The sequence below is a fragment of the Parasteatoda tepidariorum genome, chromosome 5, assembly GCF_043381705.1.
Source record: "Parasteatoda tepidariorum isolate YZ-2023 chromosome 5, CAS_Ptep_4.0, whole genome shotgun sequence".
Lineage (NCBI taxonomy): Eukaryota > Metazoa > Arthropoda > Arachnida > Araneae > Theridiidae > Parasteatoda > Parasteatoda tepidariorum.
The window spans coordinates 32,586,456-32,604,410 of NC_092208.1; the positions used below are offsets into that span (position 1 = coordinate 32,586,456).

Genomic DNA, 17,955 nt, shown 5'->3' on the forward strand with positions numbered 1-17,955 from the left:
AGATTTATAACTACTTTTTATTGTAGAAATGATGCAAAGGATTCCATGAAGAAACACTTTCCAAAAGCCGAATTGGTACCGTTTGAGGGAGGCTCACACATTTTTGTTGCTGACAAGCCTGTTGAACTGGCTAAAGTGATTGGAGAAAAAATCAACGCTGTCCTGAAAGTTTAAGATTTAAGTAGTTCTATGTAGCTGTGTGGTTTTAAGTTTGTTCACTAAGCAAAGCTGCAATGTATTCATGTATAAATTGATTAAAGTATATTCATCTAAAACTTTGTAATGTTTTAATAGATTAAATGTTCTGAATATGTTAGGATCATGTGAATGATCGCATATGTTTGCTGCTATTCACTTCATTAACCTGAACCTATCACTTCTTGCGAACCAACACTAAAATGGAAGCCTCTTTAACACTTTGTCTTTGAACTAAATGTCATCCACCCCCACAAACTAGCATCGATCAGAATGCGCATGCCAATTCTCTTGAACGTAGAGTAATGTTGCTAATTAGAAAATATTTTGCTAGCAATAAATGCTATGCTACGTTTTCTTTATCTTGTTGAATCGTAACGATGCGAGGAAACCATGAAAACAGTATTATTTTTTTTTTTTTTGCATGAAAAGTAAGAGTAGCATAATGTAATGAAGGAATAACTTAAGGAAAAAATCTGTGTTATTGGTAAGAGCTTGGGACAATTTCTCTATTGCAGAAGTTTTGCCGTAGTCGAGGATCGTTTCTTTAAGATTGTCAGTGTCAGTCTATCTCGCATGATTTTATATTAAGTTATTGCATCATCGAATTTTTAACTTGCACTGAGAGACTCTAGAACATTGTTGCCTCGAAATTTTCTTAACTTCCTAATAAACACTTATATAGTTTATAAGAATAGTAGCTAAAGAGTTTCTTTTGGCTTTATGAAAAGTATTTATGTAAAGCCGATTTATGATCCCTTATTTTGCCTTTATCAGTAACTTAATATTATCTTCTCCTTAATATTTTCGATTGAATTGAGAAATATCTTTATCAATGAAATAAATCTAATCAAAATTTCAATTTTAATGAAAATTGAAAATTTTTATACAAATTAAAAGTAACTTTCTCGAAATGTGGACCAATCTGAAAAAGTCGAAGCGGATAAGATTGAAACAAATTGCTTAATAAAATTGTTGAGTATTTCTTTTTGGTATAACCACTTTTTTCTATTCACTTATCTTCAATCTATATCTCAAAGCCGCATACAGTCTTAAGATGATTTTCTGAAAGTTCATTTTGGTATGGGAAGTTATTGTATCAAAGGATCACCATTGGAGTGAACATTATTCGATAAGTATCGTACTTCGTTATACGCGTTTCTGTAATTCTTATTCTAACCATGGCTTGTACCTGGTCTTGTCTTCTCTAGTCTTTTACTGTGGACGGACTATAAACTAGATAGTTATTTTTCTCCAGCAGAATAACTTGAAAAAATTTAAAAATGTAAATTTTAAATACCACATTTGAAGGAATGGAATGATTGTTTAAAAATGACAAAAATGTAACTGATTTTGAGAACTTTCAAAATATTTGGACTGGAGAAATAGACTAGTTTGGTAAGTTATTAAAAAGAAAAGACCACATACCAAACAGAAAATTTGTGTTCTCACATATGTAGGCAATGTTAAAGATATATTTGGATGAATATTAAAACAGAAGAATACTTAAAATAGCTTACAACGGCGGATTTTCATGAGAGATTCATTAAAATTGCACAATAATTTTTATAGTTGTGATAAATAATTTTTTTATAGTTATAATCACTAAAAGATTAAGCAAGGGGAAAAATTCAAGGCATCGGAGCGAATCTAAATTCCGAAAAATTTATATATATAAAAATCTATTCATATATAATACATTATACAATTTATATATAATGCAACGAGTGTATTGTAACGTGGCTCCGCTATCCAGGATCCAACATTCGTCCACTTGTCCTTTCTGTTCAGCTGAAACAAAGGCGTAATCATCTGGAGTAGCACTTTCGGATACCAATGTCTCTTGAAAATTTGGTTTTCGGTGACCTTTTGCTCTGCTGGTCGATGTTTTGTAGTCTCTATCTGTTCCCACTTCTTGATGTTTCGAATAACAATCCCTTGCTATATGTCCCGGTCGTCTACAGGAGTAGCAAATTTTTCTAGGTAAACTCTTCTTCTGAGTAGCATATGCGGATTCCAAATTTCTATGTCCACGGGATTTCTGTAGTAAATCTTTTTCTTCTTCCCTTAAGACTTCAAGTATTTCTTCTATCGACTTTTCTCGTTGCGTTTTTAAAACTTGTTTTATGCGCTCATATTTTCCAGCTAGACCTCTGACCGTGTAGAACACTAATTCTCTGTCAGATATTTTCAGTCCCAAGGAAGCACACTTAGTCGATAATCCTTTAGCTCGAGCTATATAATCGTTTACGGCTTCTGAATCCAGCATTTCTAAGCTCTTAAGTTCGGCACCCGCATCAATCTTTCTATCTTCCTCAAGCCCAGTGTAGGTAGTTTTAATTCTTGTCCACAAAGCTTTTGCATTCTTTTCTTCTGCATATTGCAAAGCCTGTTCGTCTGATAGAGACAATTTCAAGTATGATACGGCATCTTGGTTTGTAGTTTCCCAAACTTGCAATTTACCAGGGTCAGTTGGAGCTTCCTCTGTCACTGCCGACATTAGTTTCTTGAGGTTCAAAACTGCTTCCATTTTCATGGCCCAAAGATGATAATTAGTTCCAGTCAACTTCGGAATTCCAAAAGCTAAGTCTTTCTCCATGATGATCGTAAACCACGCTCTGCTACCACTGTTGTTTGGTTGAATAACACAGAGGCTAATGCCGGTAAATAAAGTATTTATTAAAACATAATATGAGGAAACAATAGATCGCACACACAGTGCTACACATCTGAATCAACCAACAACTAGAAAGCTTCTTCAACAAATATATATCTATTTCCCCTATCGGGAAGTCGTTGTATTACATCACACAACTCGCGCAACTTATTTGAGAAGGAGAGGAAAAATGAGATTTTATTTGCATATTAACAACATATTGAAATGTATACAAAAATGGAGGAACTTCGATGAAATCTGCTTTTGTGAGCAACAGTTGAAAGCAGAACCACAATTCTTAAGTTGGAATAAAAAATTAAGAAGTACCTTTTTAATTGTGTGTTCCAAAAATGTCTTCTCTTGACAAGTATTGTTGGAATCTTTGTGAGAAATAAAAAAGAAATATACATACTAAGGACAGTAAATTAAAATTTAAGACGGGAAAAAGAAAAATAAAGCTATTGAAATTTAACGAACTAATTCTAAAGGAGTTGGGACTTCGAAACCAATTTGATTGCTGAACTCCGAAGTGTTGAAACGCATTAGAAAAATCTTTGAGTCTTTTTTTTTCCAACAAAACAAGTTTTAAGACAGTCAATCACACCTTGTTCTGTAGTGATCTTTGTGTAGCGTTTTTCCGACAAAACGATTTGTCATTGTGAATTTTCCATTCTTCATTTTTGACAATATTCTGAAAATATATACTAAGAGTGATCAATACAAAACAATCCATTGAACTCGAACGCTAAAAGCTGCAGAAATAGAGTTATCAAAGACTAGACTGATCAAAAATTTAATGGAAATTAAAGGCAAAAGCGTAATATAAACAGTTCCTATTTCCTCGGGTCCCGCAGCGGACTGATCGTTAAGACACGGTTACTGAAGTCAAGCATCATGGACTGAGGTCAGTGTGCGGATGGGTGACCACTTGGATTAGTCTGCTTATGGACCAAGGGTGTACGGTATTGGTTCTCGTTTAACTGTTGTACCGTAAAGTGCTCGACTTCGAGTGCAGGTCGTCGGGCTACCGAAGCGGGGCTGCCATCCCCTCTGCAGAGGATCAAAATTGTGATAGCATGTCTTCGGATCTTCCTCAGGGATGCTTCTCAAACCGTCGCCAATAGCCCATTGTGCAGCTCTAGTGCGACGTAAAAAGCTAAATGGTAGTATTAGAATCATTCTTGTAAGATTTTTATACATGTCTACTAGATTTTATTTTTGTTAGTCATAATATATTCGTAGACTTTAAGCACTAGAGTATTGAATGTGAATTGTGCGTGGTACTATACGTACGCATCGGGTAATGATATTGAAAAAAAGATGAATAGCAAATGATATCGGGTGATCATTGCCATTGTAAGGTTAATTACATCACAGTGTTAATTTAATTTTCATTTAAATAGTTATATTACAGATAAACGGTACTTTAGAAACCTACCTTAAAAAAATTGGTGTTCTTTAACTTTAGTTTTAATTATACCACAAGTAACTAAGGTTATAATCAATATTAAATTTTGACCTTAAGTTATTCTTCCAGTTCAATATATAAAATACCTCTGCAGTTTTTCCTAGAGCTTGTTCTAATAAATCGCTTGGAGTTCGAAAGCTTATAACTTAGTTTAAACATCTCATTAAGATTCCCACTTTATGCTGTTAAATAATATCTTAATCCAAAATGTGGCTTAAGCTAAAGCTTGGATAGTAAAAACATTAATATATTTCAGAGTTTAAGTTGATTATTCCTTAATTTTGACTATATTTATATTGCACAGATATATTCTAAACTATTTTTCTTTTAATGTAGACGTTCCGCGGAGGCAGACATCAAGAAACACTTTCTAAAGGCGGAGATGATAGAATTCAAAGGTGCTTCACACCATCTTTTTGTTGAATTCCCTGACAAATTCGTGGACACACTTTGCTAAAAGAATAGAATAAGAATACAAATGTGGTTTTACTTTGTTAAATATTTAGGATATCTGGAGCAAAATTTTCTTAACTGGTATTCTTGCAGCGAAAGTAACATACTTTTCAAAATACTTAATTAAATCTATATTATATAAAACGCTAATACGTATGTATCAATAAAATCGATGATATTTCTTTTCTCGCGTTGGCAACAGTCTTCATTTTTAATTGATAGGCTTCGGCGTGCAAGAGCACGTAGTGAGCATCATATGGCTAATCTATATTATATAAAACGCTAATACGTTTTAATTGAAAGGCTTCGGCGCGCAAGAGCACGTAGTGAGCATCATATGTCTAATCGAGTGAATTCTCACCGAATTATCAAAAAAATTCTCACAAAATTATCTTCATCGAAGCCGATGCTTTACATCCGGTGTTCAGTACTGTTTCATATTGTTTTGCAACACATGGTTTTAGCCCTCTGGTGGGAAAGACTTTAAATCAAAAGTTACTTTTCTCAACAACTGAAATTTAGAATAGTGTGATTAAGAAAAATATTTGAACTGTTTGCAATTTCAAATTAATATTGAAATGCACAGGTTTAGAATTTTCTACAGTGAAAAGTTTTCGGAACTTCAGTGTTCAAAAAAGTATACAAAAGCTAGACGTTAAGAACGTATCCAATGAGCGAGCAAAGCGAGCATCGGATTGCGAAGCAATCCGAAATGAACTGCGAAAGCAGTTCCGGGGGTTGGTTAGCGCCAGCGAGCAGGGGGCGAAGCCTCCTAGTTTCATTGTATTTCTTCAAATTAGTTATTTATAAGGCAGTAAGCGAATTGTTAGATTCAGAATAAGTATTTTGTAATTATTCATTTTTAAAAACTTAATTTTATTGAACATTCTCTAAATTAAGCTTGTCTAGCATGCCCTAAACAAGCTTAAGTGAACTAGTTTCAGTGTTTCAAATTTCTATATGATGTATGATGTCTTGGTTGTAAAATTTAGAGCGGCGTGAACAAGATATAGCAAAATAAATAAACTAGATATCGTTGAATCTTGTAGATATACAATTCTAAATAAACAAGATGATAAAGCCTACAAATTGTAAATGTTAACAATTTTGAAAACTTGATAAATTGTCCACTATTCTAATTATCCATTCAAGGAGCTTTCTAGCTTTAATATTGATCATGGACTAGAACAATGAACAAATAAATGCTTTAGTAGTTTCCTTTACTATTGTGGTCAAAACTTGGTATTTTCTGTGGATACAAACGAAAATAAATAAAATTCACTGTTTGTAAATGTCTTTTTCAGTGATAAAAATTGTATTTTCCAGGCCTTTATCCCTGGTTTAATATTGTCTGAAAACCTTATTGTAAATAACTATCATAAAAGTAATGTCTGGCTGCAAAATTAAAAATTCAAAGTGATGCACATGGCTTGCAGATAAAATTTAAACAAAACGTGATAACAAACTCTGTATATCGCTGTTTTTTTGTATGTATTTAGTTATGAATTTTCGAAGAATTTTACCCCCTTGCGCTATGTAAGTTTTTTGCTAAGTTTTTGACAGGAGAAATTTTGACAATTAAAGAAGTTTCGTATAGTTTTGTTACTGTTCAGTACAATGATTTGTAACGTGCGTTTCATAGACATGCTTCCTTACACAACACTTGACTTGAAACTAGAAGACTAAATGAAAGTTGCAACTATCATATAAATGAGCAATTTGGAATGTAAAACATAAATATGAACACTATTTAAAGTAGGTAAAGTATTTTTAGCATAAAATTAAAACGTTTTTAATGAATTTTTTAGTAATATTCTAAAGCATAAAATATAGATTAAAATTTGAATGATAAAGGTTTTGAGATATTGTTGCTCGTCAAGAAACTTTCATTACAAAACATTTTTAAAAAAAGCAATGTTATACAATTTATTACAATCTTTTTAAATAAATCTTATCTAAAACTCGAAATTCAACTATCAATTGATATACTATATTATGTAGGAATACTATGTTAAAATTTATGACTGTCATGAATTTAAAAAAAAAAATTCTATACGCTTACTGCTTTCCGGGATTTTTAAGCATCTGTAAGCAAATGTTAAAATTTTTTCACTTTAACGTTTCGTCTAATATTTAAAAGCATTAGAACACACTTCAGAGACATTTTATATGCTGGTTTGAATTAATAAATTAATTTTCAATTGTTGTTGTTGTTGTTACTTTACGTCGCACTAGAGCAGCACAATGGGCTATTGGCGACGGTCTGGGAAACATCCCGGAGGATGATCCGAAGACATGCCATCACAATTTTGATCCTCTGCGGAAGGGATGGCACCCCCGCTTCGGTAGCCCGACGACCTGCGCGCGAAGTCGAGCACTTTACGGTAGCACAGTTTAACGAGGACCAATACCGCACACCCTCGGTCCCTACGCAGACTGATCCAAGTGGTCACCCACCCGCACACTGACCGTAGCCAGTGATGCTTGACTTCGGTGATCTGCTGGGAACCGTGTCTTAACGATCAGTCCACTGCGGGACTTAATTTTCAATTATCTTTAAAGAAATTTTAATTATATGTTAGAGCTTAACGTTTTCTGATTAGTTTTTAGAGGATTCTAAAGTGTTCAGAAACCGCTTCAATAATGAAAACACAGTATGCGGGTTCGGGGATTATAGTTAACCAAAGAATACGCTAACTCAAGAATCACTAGTGAGAAAACTGAGACTGCAAATAAAAAACGTTTTTTTATGTCTGAGTTTTTTTTTATGAAATGTGATTATTAAAAACACTTCCAACTTTTTAAGGGTCTTTAAGCTAGCTTCGCTTTACTTCCCCCTAATTTTTCTTATTAGAGATTCGATAGAACACGATGGCGCGTTTTTGGTTAAATTTACTTTTGATTTCAATTAATGTGCATAGTTTTTAAGCTATAATTCTTGTTTTTCTAATGGCAGGCACTGAACTTTTAAGTTCTTCGCCTAGGAAGATGCCGAAAGTGTTACACATTTAACGTTACCCAGAGGGCACCTATAAACTGAAGTTACTGAGACGATCAACATTACCCAAGCCACATTGCAACAGATACCCGTTTACAGGGGGGACCACACTCACACAATAGAGAACAACACACAGAAACATCCATGGCCTGAGTGGGATTTGAACTCGCAGCCATTGGCTTCACAGTCAGGCACGCTAACCGCTCGATCATCTGGCCGCCTCAGCTAGAATTCTGAAAATATATATTGCAAGCTTTCATTACTTTTCAATTGAGAATGCTTGGAGTCTGAAAATAAAGATTCATTACGGTTTCATGTTATCCGCAGAAGCAAAATTCGCAAATATTTGTTAAAATTTGCGCCACGTAAAATAAACTATGCAGTCTTGCTTCTGCATAATAACCCAGACCTTCTAAATTTGCTTAATATACTTTATAATTGATATGGATGTTTTTCAGTGTAAGGTGTGAAACCTTCCAGTTGAGCTCTTCTATGCTTTGAATCAAATGTAATTACTAAGTTTACAAAATATGGAAGCTTATGTATTTGCAGAGTGAAATATTAATGCAAATGTTGTGTTTAGTCAAATATATGGGACAGTTTTGAAAGGGTGGACAAACTTCAATGAATTTAGTACATAATGCTAAATTTTCTCTCCCTATCTATTGTCATTCTCAACACTATCCAGTTGGAGATCTGTTGATAGAATGAACATTTGAATAATGTATGTTTGGCTAGATATTCATCTCTACTTATTCAACATTCAGTAATATTCGACTTATTCAAGATTATTAAATATTCATTTGACTTCATTTTAGCAGAAAAACAAAACATTCGACTTAAACTATTTGAATATTATAATAAATCAAGTTCAGAATTATTAAAAGTTGAGGCTGTGTAAAAGATTGGTTTTGGAATGTAATGTAATGAAAAAAATAACAAAAAAAAAATACTATAAATAAAACTTAAAAAAAAACAAAAAAAAAAACATTTAAAAATTCTCTAAAAAGATCTCTCTATGTATTTTATTTTATAATCTAAAATCAAAGCAAAATTTCGTCGAAATTTAATCTATATGATGAAAAATTAAATTAGGAGATTCTATATCCTCATTAATATAAATGATCATCTTCAAAACTTTATTTTGTAGTTAAAGACTTTTTTGCGTAGAATTTAATTTTAATACTTAAGCGTTAATTTTTTTAAATAAATTTTTCATAGGATATCAAAAGATCAACTTTTAAAGCAGAAAACTCCTTAGTAAAATTCTTCAATTTTTTTAAATCAAATAGTTGAGTACCAAAAATTTGTATATAAACATGAACGCCAAAAAACTGGGTTAGTTTTCCTCACAAATCAGTTTCCTATCACCTCTCCCTTAGATAGCGACAGTACTTAATAAAAGGTCTGAGATCTTTTCTTTGTTTAAGACTTTCTTTAAAATTAAATATGGAAAACCGATTTTGAAAAAAAAAGCTTATCGGTCATAACGATCATGCGTCGGGGGCTGCTTTAACGATTTATCACAAAGACTAGCATTGGTCATTATTAAGAGTCGAATTTTATTAGAGCAATTTGATGTCAACTATGTTTAATAATACATGCGATATTTTTTCAATCTAACCAATTTGCATTTTAATATTCATCAATATTTTCGTTTCCCAAATAAGACTTATCGACGTTCATAAAAGTATAATATTCAATAATTATCGTTATGTAAAATATCTACGATTCTTTTTAAGATGGTATTGATAATTGTTATATTATCACTTTCGTATTGCTTATGCATCTTCATCATTAATGATCGCGATTTTATCATAATTGCTTTACATCTGTGCAATGTTGATGCCAGTTGATCCGAGAAAACTGGAATCTGATGGGGTGATGTGTTGCCGAACTTTGTTGGCTGATCAATTCAAGAAGGAATAATTTTATTTCCTCCTTGGAGTCACTTTAGGTCTCGGACTAAAGAGAAGGGCGATAGTTGATTCCCGGAACAAACTATCCAAATCTTCACAATAGTTAACTTGAATGGTTTCATTTATTGATTGCGATACATCCATATTCACCATCTTGTACACGATAGAAAGATTAGCTTATTAACTATAGTCAAGTTGTAAATAAAACAGCACACATTAGAGAAGGCAGCACAAAGATACATTCCAAAGTAATAGGATGACACGAGCCCGCTACCTGCAAACTTTGGAACGTTTGGTGGAAAGGACAATACCTCGCCTTCTTCTCCAGATTCATATCTAAACAAAATGGCCTCACAAATGAGTGGTACTGCAATCTATAAGCTGGGTTTAGAGCTAAGCCGTACTTTCAAAATTGCAGTGCTTTCTTGTCAAACAAAAAGCGAACCCTCTTCCCTTAATTCTCAAAAAAGAAAGATGGCTGTTGAGCTTGGTTTATCCTAGTGTTGTCAGACAATAACAACAACATATATTTTCTCTACAACTAATGGGGCTCCGTTAAAACTCTTTGAAGATAAGAGGTAGTAGGTTCGAATTCTTCTGTAACCATGTATGGAATTTGTGCTCTTCTTCTCAAATGTATAATATCGACTCTTACATTATAAGTCGTTCTTTGAATACGCAAGCTTTTATAAGAATATTTATACCTTATATTTCTGATAAAAGCTAGAAGTATACATATTATTTTCTGTTATAGAATACATATTATTCTATATTAGTATACATATTATTTCCCATACTATTGTGTTATATTTCATTATAATCTATTTGATTATGACCTGATACAATCATTTTTCTACACTGGGTGCCATACATCACTTTATTGCCATTATCCCAATACTCAATGTTTTTTTTAAAATACTTTTTAGTATAAATATGCAGGAGTTTATGTTCATTATAAATACGTCTTACTAACCCTTGTCAACCCCCGAGGTCGAAGCAGCTTAAAAAGTATTTCTAAATTGAATACTCACGTAGGAACAAGTCCTAGAGGCTATTTCTCGTGCGAAATCTTAAGAATCGGTCAAGTAACGTCTTTACAGCAATAACACCTGTCCTACACCCCTTCCTGGTTCGGGGGAGGAACGTCTTTTGACGGCAAACGTAGGCAGAGGGGTCGACCGACGAAGACGCATAAAGCATTAAAGGGCAAAAGCGAAGTCAAACATGTCAGAGAGTGAAGAGGAGGACTGGGAGCTTATAGGCTTTGATGACTCTTTTGAGGTTAGTCAACAAGAATGGGCGGCTGAATCACAGATCTCGCTTGAGAGAATGAATAGATTATTGAAAAAGCATCAGGGGAAGACGCTGAATGCTCCAGCGGTTGCGGAATTCCCACAGGTGGCATCCGAATTCTCACGTATCATAACGGAGCAGAACGTGCTTTTGTCCTTCACCAGGGGTCGGCAACCCAAAAGAACTTTGAAACTTATGATTAAGAAGAAAACAAGGGCCCAAAATCCTATGCCGAAGCACTTAGAGTCGGCCGTGAGACTTGGCGATCCAAAAAGTCTAAAAAACATGCCCTAATGATTGACTCAAGGGAGAAGGCGCCTCCTGAGGAGATTGAGTGAACCATCAAAGAGAACATCGATTTGGCTGAGACTGAAATCAGAGTGAAAGAGCTAAGAACTACCCGAGCGGGAAAAGTGCTTGTTGCACTCGACAGCAAGCAAGATTTAGCACTGCTAAAAGAGCAGATAAAAGAAAAAGGCCTGAGTAAGAAACTAAAAGTCGAAGTGTCGCTTAGAAAGAAACCTAAAATCATTATTCTTGGCTTACCTGAGTCTTTAACCAAGGAAGGACTCACCAAACAACTCAGGGAGTGCAACGACCTCTTTAAAGAGGGAAATTTTGAGGTCTCATTTACAGTTAAAACCAAAGGAGGACAGCACTGGGTCGTGACACTTGAGCCGAAGAGCTTCAAAGGCATCATGAGACGTGACGCCGTATCAATCGGTTGGAAGAGCTACAAATACAGCGAATACCTACGCCCGCTCATGTGCTATAAGTGCAATCGTCTCGGTCACATGGCCAGAGATTGTGACAATCCTGAGACCTGCTCAAACTGCGACGGCACAGAACGCCGAGCGGACTGTCAGGGGAAAAGTAAATGCATTAATTGCTACGAAGCCAACCAACGGTTTGGCTCAAACCTAAAAATCAACCATAGCGCCATAGGCAAATTCTGTGTGTCTCATAAGAGAGCCGTAAGAAGTATCCAGCACAAGAGCAATTACTAGGACTAAGCCTAGCAAAGAGATCACAAGAGACTTTGAACCAAAGTGCCTGTAAGAAATCATGAGACCTCCACTCCTTTCTGTAGCCGCAAAGCAGTCAGCAGGTGACCTTCGCCCTGTATTACTGCTTTATTGTGTTTTGTTCAAATTTTGTAAAAGATTTTTCATTAAAGTGTTCTGGTTTTGGCAAGAGGTTTGCTTGCCTTCCAGTCGGAGGGCGATTTTAGCAGGGTGACTGCTGTCGGTCCAGTTGGTCCTGGAGTCTGCAGCAGGTTTGGCGCTTCCGCCTCCGGTTTTTGACTGGGGCTTCTGTGCCTCCTCTGCTCATCGACTAGACTATAGTGCATAGGGCCTGGGTCGCGTCATCAAATTCCTAACCCCCCTTGTCAAGATTAAAACAATACAGCATACATTAAAACAATACAGCATACATTCACAAACATACATTCAGGATTATGGCGAACTTGAACCAACTTTTTTTTACACTGTAGAGCCTTTGTTGGTTCAGCGAGACCACTCAATCTACTCAATGATTAAAACGAAGTTTTTACTAAAAAACTTTCTTTTGTTATCACTATTCATTGAGAAAATAAAAGTGAGTACCAAATAGTATTACTGTTACTTTTGCAATTCCATTTTCATCAAACTGATTACTATTCGTCAAGATCTTTTCAGTATCGCTAATAGCGAAAATTATATATTTTATTTTTTTATCATCTAAACTTTAGCATGGGATTCTTTAGAGACTTCGAAGCTTGAACTCCTGACATTTTGTGTCACAGTCCGATATCTCAGTCTCATAGCTACCCCCTGACACACGCATATTTTAACTCCAACTTTAACTCGATTTCTGTGCTAGAATACTGCAACTGTCACTGGATATAGATCGTTGTTTTCTGTCTCTCTTTATTATAAAAACCAGCTTATGAGAAAAATAATTGCAGTTTAAGAATTCTATTGTGATTGTAGCTGTACTCAGTTGACGGGAAAGCTTTTTAATAATGGAAGGGTAGGAATCAATATTTTTGTTTCAATTTTTCTTGAATTATTTGAATTTTCATTAATGTTTGTACTTACTGTTGTTTTAAAGAGACTGGTTTTATATTTTTGAGAAATTTTAATGGATTTTAAATTTAAGTTCTTTGTCGCTTCAGAAATTTAAAAAATAATATTTTCTCTTGAATAGTTTATGTAGTCGTGGAGACTTTTATTTTAAAGTCTTTATTTTCAATACTTGGATACCATTTTTGTTCTAATTTTTTTAAATCGTTCATAATGCAAAAAGAACTCTTAACTCATATTAAAGGCTTTTTAGCGTAATGTTTTTTTTGTAGAGACAATTTTGAGTTCGATCTTTTTGAAAAGTTTTTTAAAGTTTAATTCTAATTTATGGTGAGTGGTTTTGAAGTAACTTGTGATTGTAATTTCTATGTATTGAAGTTTGCTTCATTGAGGTACACTTGCAGTTGGGCTAGCAAATATAATGACAATTTGAATTTGTTTTCTTTTTTAAAGATGTGCTTGGTGCTAACGCTTTCTTAAGTCCTTGAAATTATTTTTAGTGCTGATTAAATACTCAGCTTAATGTAATTGCTCCAAGTCATAATTTTTTTGTATAAAGATTTTAACAAGTTTCTTAACACTAATAATTCGATCGATCATTAAAAATAGCTTATGTCAAGAGCAGCAGGACAATTGGGTTTAACAAATTTGTTGAATACTTCAGCTGGCCAACTTAACCAACAGCTTAAACCAACCCTCTCGTCCATGCTTAAGTAAGTTGACAGTTAAGAACACACAAATGAATATTAAGTTTCTTCATTGCGAACAACATTTTGCATTATGATCGTAATCTAGGTCTTAATCTTGAGGTATGAAACATAATTTGCAGTTTGTGATTAGACTGCCCATCTGTGTGCATGGTATGGTTAGAAAACCAGGTAACACTGACTTAAGCATTGCTGTATAGGGCTGCAGTTACTTGGGATCTGTAGATTGAGTTTGCTATAAGGATAAATTAGACTGACCAGTCTGTTTCAGCAAACCTTTTAGTCTTAAATATTGTAATGTTTTTTCTATAATGGAGATTTCGGTTTTCGGCGTATTTGAAACATTCTGAAGTACGACTTGTATACTTCATACTATTCATTTCTTTTAAGAGGATTTTTAATGAATACGGATTTCAAATATCCGGGAAACTATAGTCAACCTGAATTTTGTACCAGCTTTTATTGCTTGGGGAGAATTTCTTGAGTGTCGGTATACAAATGCACCTTAAGACTTTGCCCCTCTCACTTCTAGTTGCTTTGTAATTCGAAAAATAACTTAATAAAGTAATTATCTCTTTTCATAATTTGTTCCAATTTAAGTGCTTATGTAATCAATCTAGTGTTTGTCTTATAGAAACTCGTATATATATAACTTTATACCTAAAATGCTGGGAGAGGCCAGAGCGGCTCCTTGGGCAGTTTGGTATCTATTCCTCAACCCTAGATAGGTTTGGGTATTGTATACACTTTGGTGTATGGAAGGTACCCCAGTTTCATTAAACAAGATTATTTTATATCTAAGCCTTATTTTTAGAGAAGGCAACTAAACTATTTTAACCAATGTATGCGTATAATTGAAAAATCAGTGTTCCGTTTAAATATTTTAACTAAATCTAGTAAAATACCATAAATTCCATTAAATCTATGTATTTGTAAAATTAAGATATTCTAAGGTTATAATTTAAGAATTCTATTTTCATTGCTTAATTGATCTACATAATCTGTGAACGGCCAGACTGGGCTTCGGCTATCTTTTTAGGTATACAATAATGTTCTGTTTCTAATGTTAATTGATTCTTCATTCTAATGTGTTAATGTTAAGCCTTTAGCTATTAATACGATGAGCAGTTTAAGTCTGACTGCTTCACCTGATTTTCTTCAATATTCATTTTATTTGCTCCTAATAAAAATCTCGTTTAGAATATCCTGAATAATTTTAGTTTATATATTGAAACTTATGGAGAATCTTGATTCTTTGTGCTCATAATTTAAATGTTTCAAACTTCCGTAGATCTAAGACAGTCTCAATAAGCTTCGAACATGTTGATCCAACTGGTGAAGTAAAAGATAAGAAGAATCCTATAATTTTCCTGCATGCAATGCTTTGCTCAAAGAAAATATGGGGTGATGTTCCTCAAACTGTGGCAAATAACACAGGAAGACGAGTAAGTAACAAATTTTAGTTGTTTGCAGTCTTTAATGCTATGTAGATCTATGAAAGTATTGCATGAAAGATCAAATTAATGATTGTGAGAACCAGATATTCGCCATAAATGAATAAACTAACAGATAGAAATTTCTTGTTAATATACATATTATATTTTGTTAGCTATTAAAAATTAACTGAATGTAGTGTGCTTTGAACCGTAAATATTAACCGTTGATATTTGTTATCAGGAATTATAACAGCCAAACAATTTGCCATGCGTGGTATCTGTAACAAAGCAAATTTCGATTTGTTTAAATTTGAATATTCATAAATAGATAAGATTTTCTTGCTTATGTTTTAAATTTCTTTTGAAGATCTAGTTCCAACTTATAGTGGTACGCTGTTACTAAAATATAAAAATTACGAAAGTAATTGGTTTGAATATAAATTCTTAGAGTTTTATCGTAAAGATTGTCTAAACCGGTGTGTAAATTATATTTGAGTAACTTTCGAATATGTAAACTCTTGATCGAATTTTTTCCAAAGCTGTTCTCAACGCAAACGTTTACGTTGCTTTACTAATTTTTGATTGTGGTTTAATGTTAAATAGTTTAGTGTCGAAACTTTCAGTTTAGGTATCTGTTACATTACTTAACAGAGTAACAAAATTTAGGATTGCTTCAATAGGTTGTTTATCTTTATGAAACTATGATTAATTATAAAAGGAAATTGCAGTTACTAGATGTTATCATTACATTCTATAATTAACTATAGGCTGTAATCAAAAATTATCGTTCACAAACTTTGCTGTTTACATACACTTAATATAGCTAAAAAGTTCCTTAAATCAATTGGTAACGAAAACTATATTTTTGGGCATTTGAATGTTAAATATCAATCATATTAAGTAGTCCTAAGGAACTATTTATTCCTCATAGATTTAAAATACAGCTACTCCTGTAGCAGTTTAGATACATAGATCACTAATTTTAAGATACGATTACTTTACTTCTGTAATCTCCCTGAATATCTAAGAACAAATTTAAGTATAAAAATTATATTTTCTGATACAAAAGGCATTGTATTAACTCACAAAGTAAATTTAATCAACACATTTTTCTGGTCCTTAAATTTCTGTTTTAATTTTTCGTGCTTCATAATTTCTAATTTAAAGCATTAGATCAGTTCTCCAAAAACACTACAGGCTAAAATGTATTATATGACCTGCTTTAATGAAGATGAAAGACTGTATCAAAATGAAATCGGAAATACTATTCTATTAATGAAGTCTTACACATTAGAAGTCCTAATTGATATCTCTTGAAAAATAGTTTTGCATTTAATATTTTAATGAATGTATTTTCTGAAATTAATCAACGTCTTTTAGAATTTTGAATAGTTTGCCGAAAATTTTCGAAATTCATAACTATTAAAATGCTTCATATTGAATTATAAGGCTCCATTAACATAATACAGATTAGGTTTTTAATTGATCTCTTGTTTAACAGCAGAGTTATTAAATTATAATTTTGATTACAGGATGAAACTGATTTAGGCGAATTCAGGAAAAGACAATAAGTAAATAACAATTAGAATAATAAATTCACTTTGTGGATTTACGGAAAAGCTCTTGAAGCAACTTAAACCAAATTTGTTTCATTTTAATTTAGAAGTCAGAAAAATTCTAGCAGAAGACAAAATTTTTTTTAAAGATATGTGCACAGCAATACAGCACTTCATCAGGGGACACACTGACTGCCAGCACGCAGGAGCCTTTAGTTTTTGGTAGTACCACTGAAGACAGAAAGGCTCCTCTGTGTTGGCAGGCAGTGTGTTCCCTGATTAACTGCTGTCTTGCTAACACACATCTTAATTGTTTTTTACTTTTCTGCTAGAATAGCACTTCTGAATTATAATTTTGCTATCTGGCTGTTATCCAAGATTTTTACTGTGTAATTGAACGAAAATTTTAGTTTTAGAATGCGAAATTTTATATAAAAGCACACTACTTTTAGAGCTTGTGTTATTTCCTAATTTTGCTAATAATTCGGAAAGCAGATAAATTTCTGTAGAGATACTACTTGATAAGACTTAGTTTATGTTCTGCCTTTCAGGTTTATACTTATGATGCCAGGAATCATGGTGAGACAACACATGCCGACGAGTCTGATTTCAGTTTCAGCTTTAATGTTGACGACCTCTTTCTATTGATGGATCAAATTAAAACTGAAATGCCAGAACATCCGGAACAGTTTATTTTAGTAGGTCATGATATGGGTGGAATAACTGCCATTAGAGCTGCTCTAAAAGAGGTATATTTAATCATTTTATATAATTTATATTCCTTGGACGTGGCAGACATTAACTTTTTGAGTCTTGCACGAGCGATTTAACTTTTCACTAGATTCCTGTTACATTATTGGCATATAAATTAATAGTTGGCTATTTAATTATTAGATCTTAATTGTTGTAATTCTTATTCCAAAATGTTTAGAGTTCCTATTTGGAATATTTAATGCAGTTTAAACATGGCCCAGTGATCTGTATTCTATTTGTAACAGTCTTTGAGGCGAATGAGTTCAAAGCTTTGCCCTTACTCTTTTGTACTGCGATTTGTATTTGAATATTTAAATATTATGAGCAGCAAATCTGGTTTTGATCCAGTGACTATTCTAGTAAAATTTAAACTAGTTCTTCCCATTATGAATGTGCAATGTTTATGGTACTGAAGCAAATACAAATACATACTCTTCGCATTACTTAAAATCTGA

The 17,955-nt window shown here is 33.3% G+C and overlaps 1 protein-coding gene across 3 annotated transcripts in view; it reads left to right on the plus strand.

The window, feature by feature from the left end:
- Window positions 1–17,955, plus strand: part of LOC122268218 (sn-1-specific diacylglycerol lipase ABHD11) — a 29,767-nt gene that overhangs the window by 8,329 nt on the left and 3,483 nt on the right. Inside the window, exons 1-3 of one of the 3 annotated variants that reach the window (XM_016053141.3) lie at window positions 12,733–12,995; window positions 15,047–15,200; window positions 17,299–17,496. In XM_016053141.3, coding sequence (XP_015908627.2) covers window positions 12,988–12,995; window positions 15,047–15,200; window positions 17,299–17,496 — 360 coding nt within the window. In that variant the 5' untranslated portion in view covers window positions 12,733–12,987. Of the gene's footprint in view, window positions 1–26; window positions 276–12,732; window positions 12,996–15,046; window positions 15,201–17,298; window positions 17,497–17,955 lie in introns of those variants that run through there. The other 2 variants (XM_071181261.1, XM_043046353.2) reach the window with 2 other exon arrangements.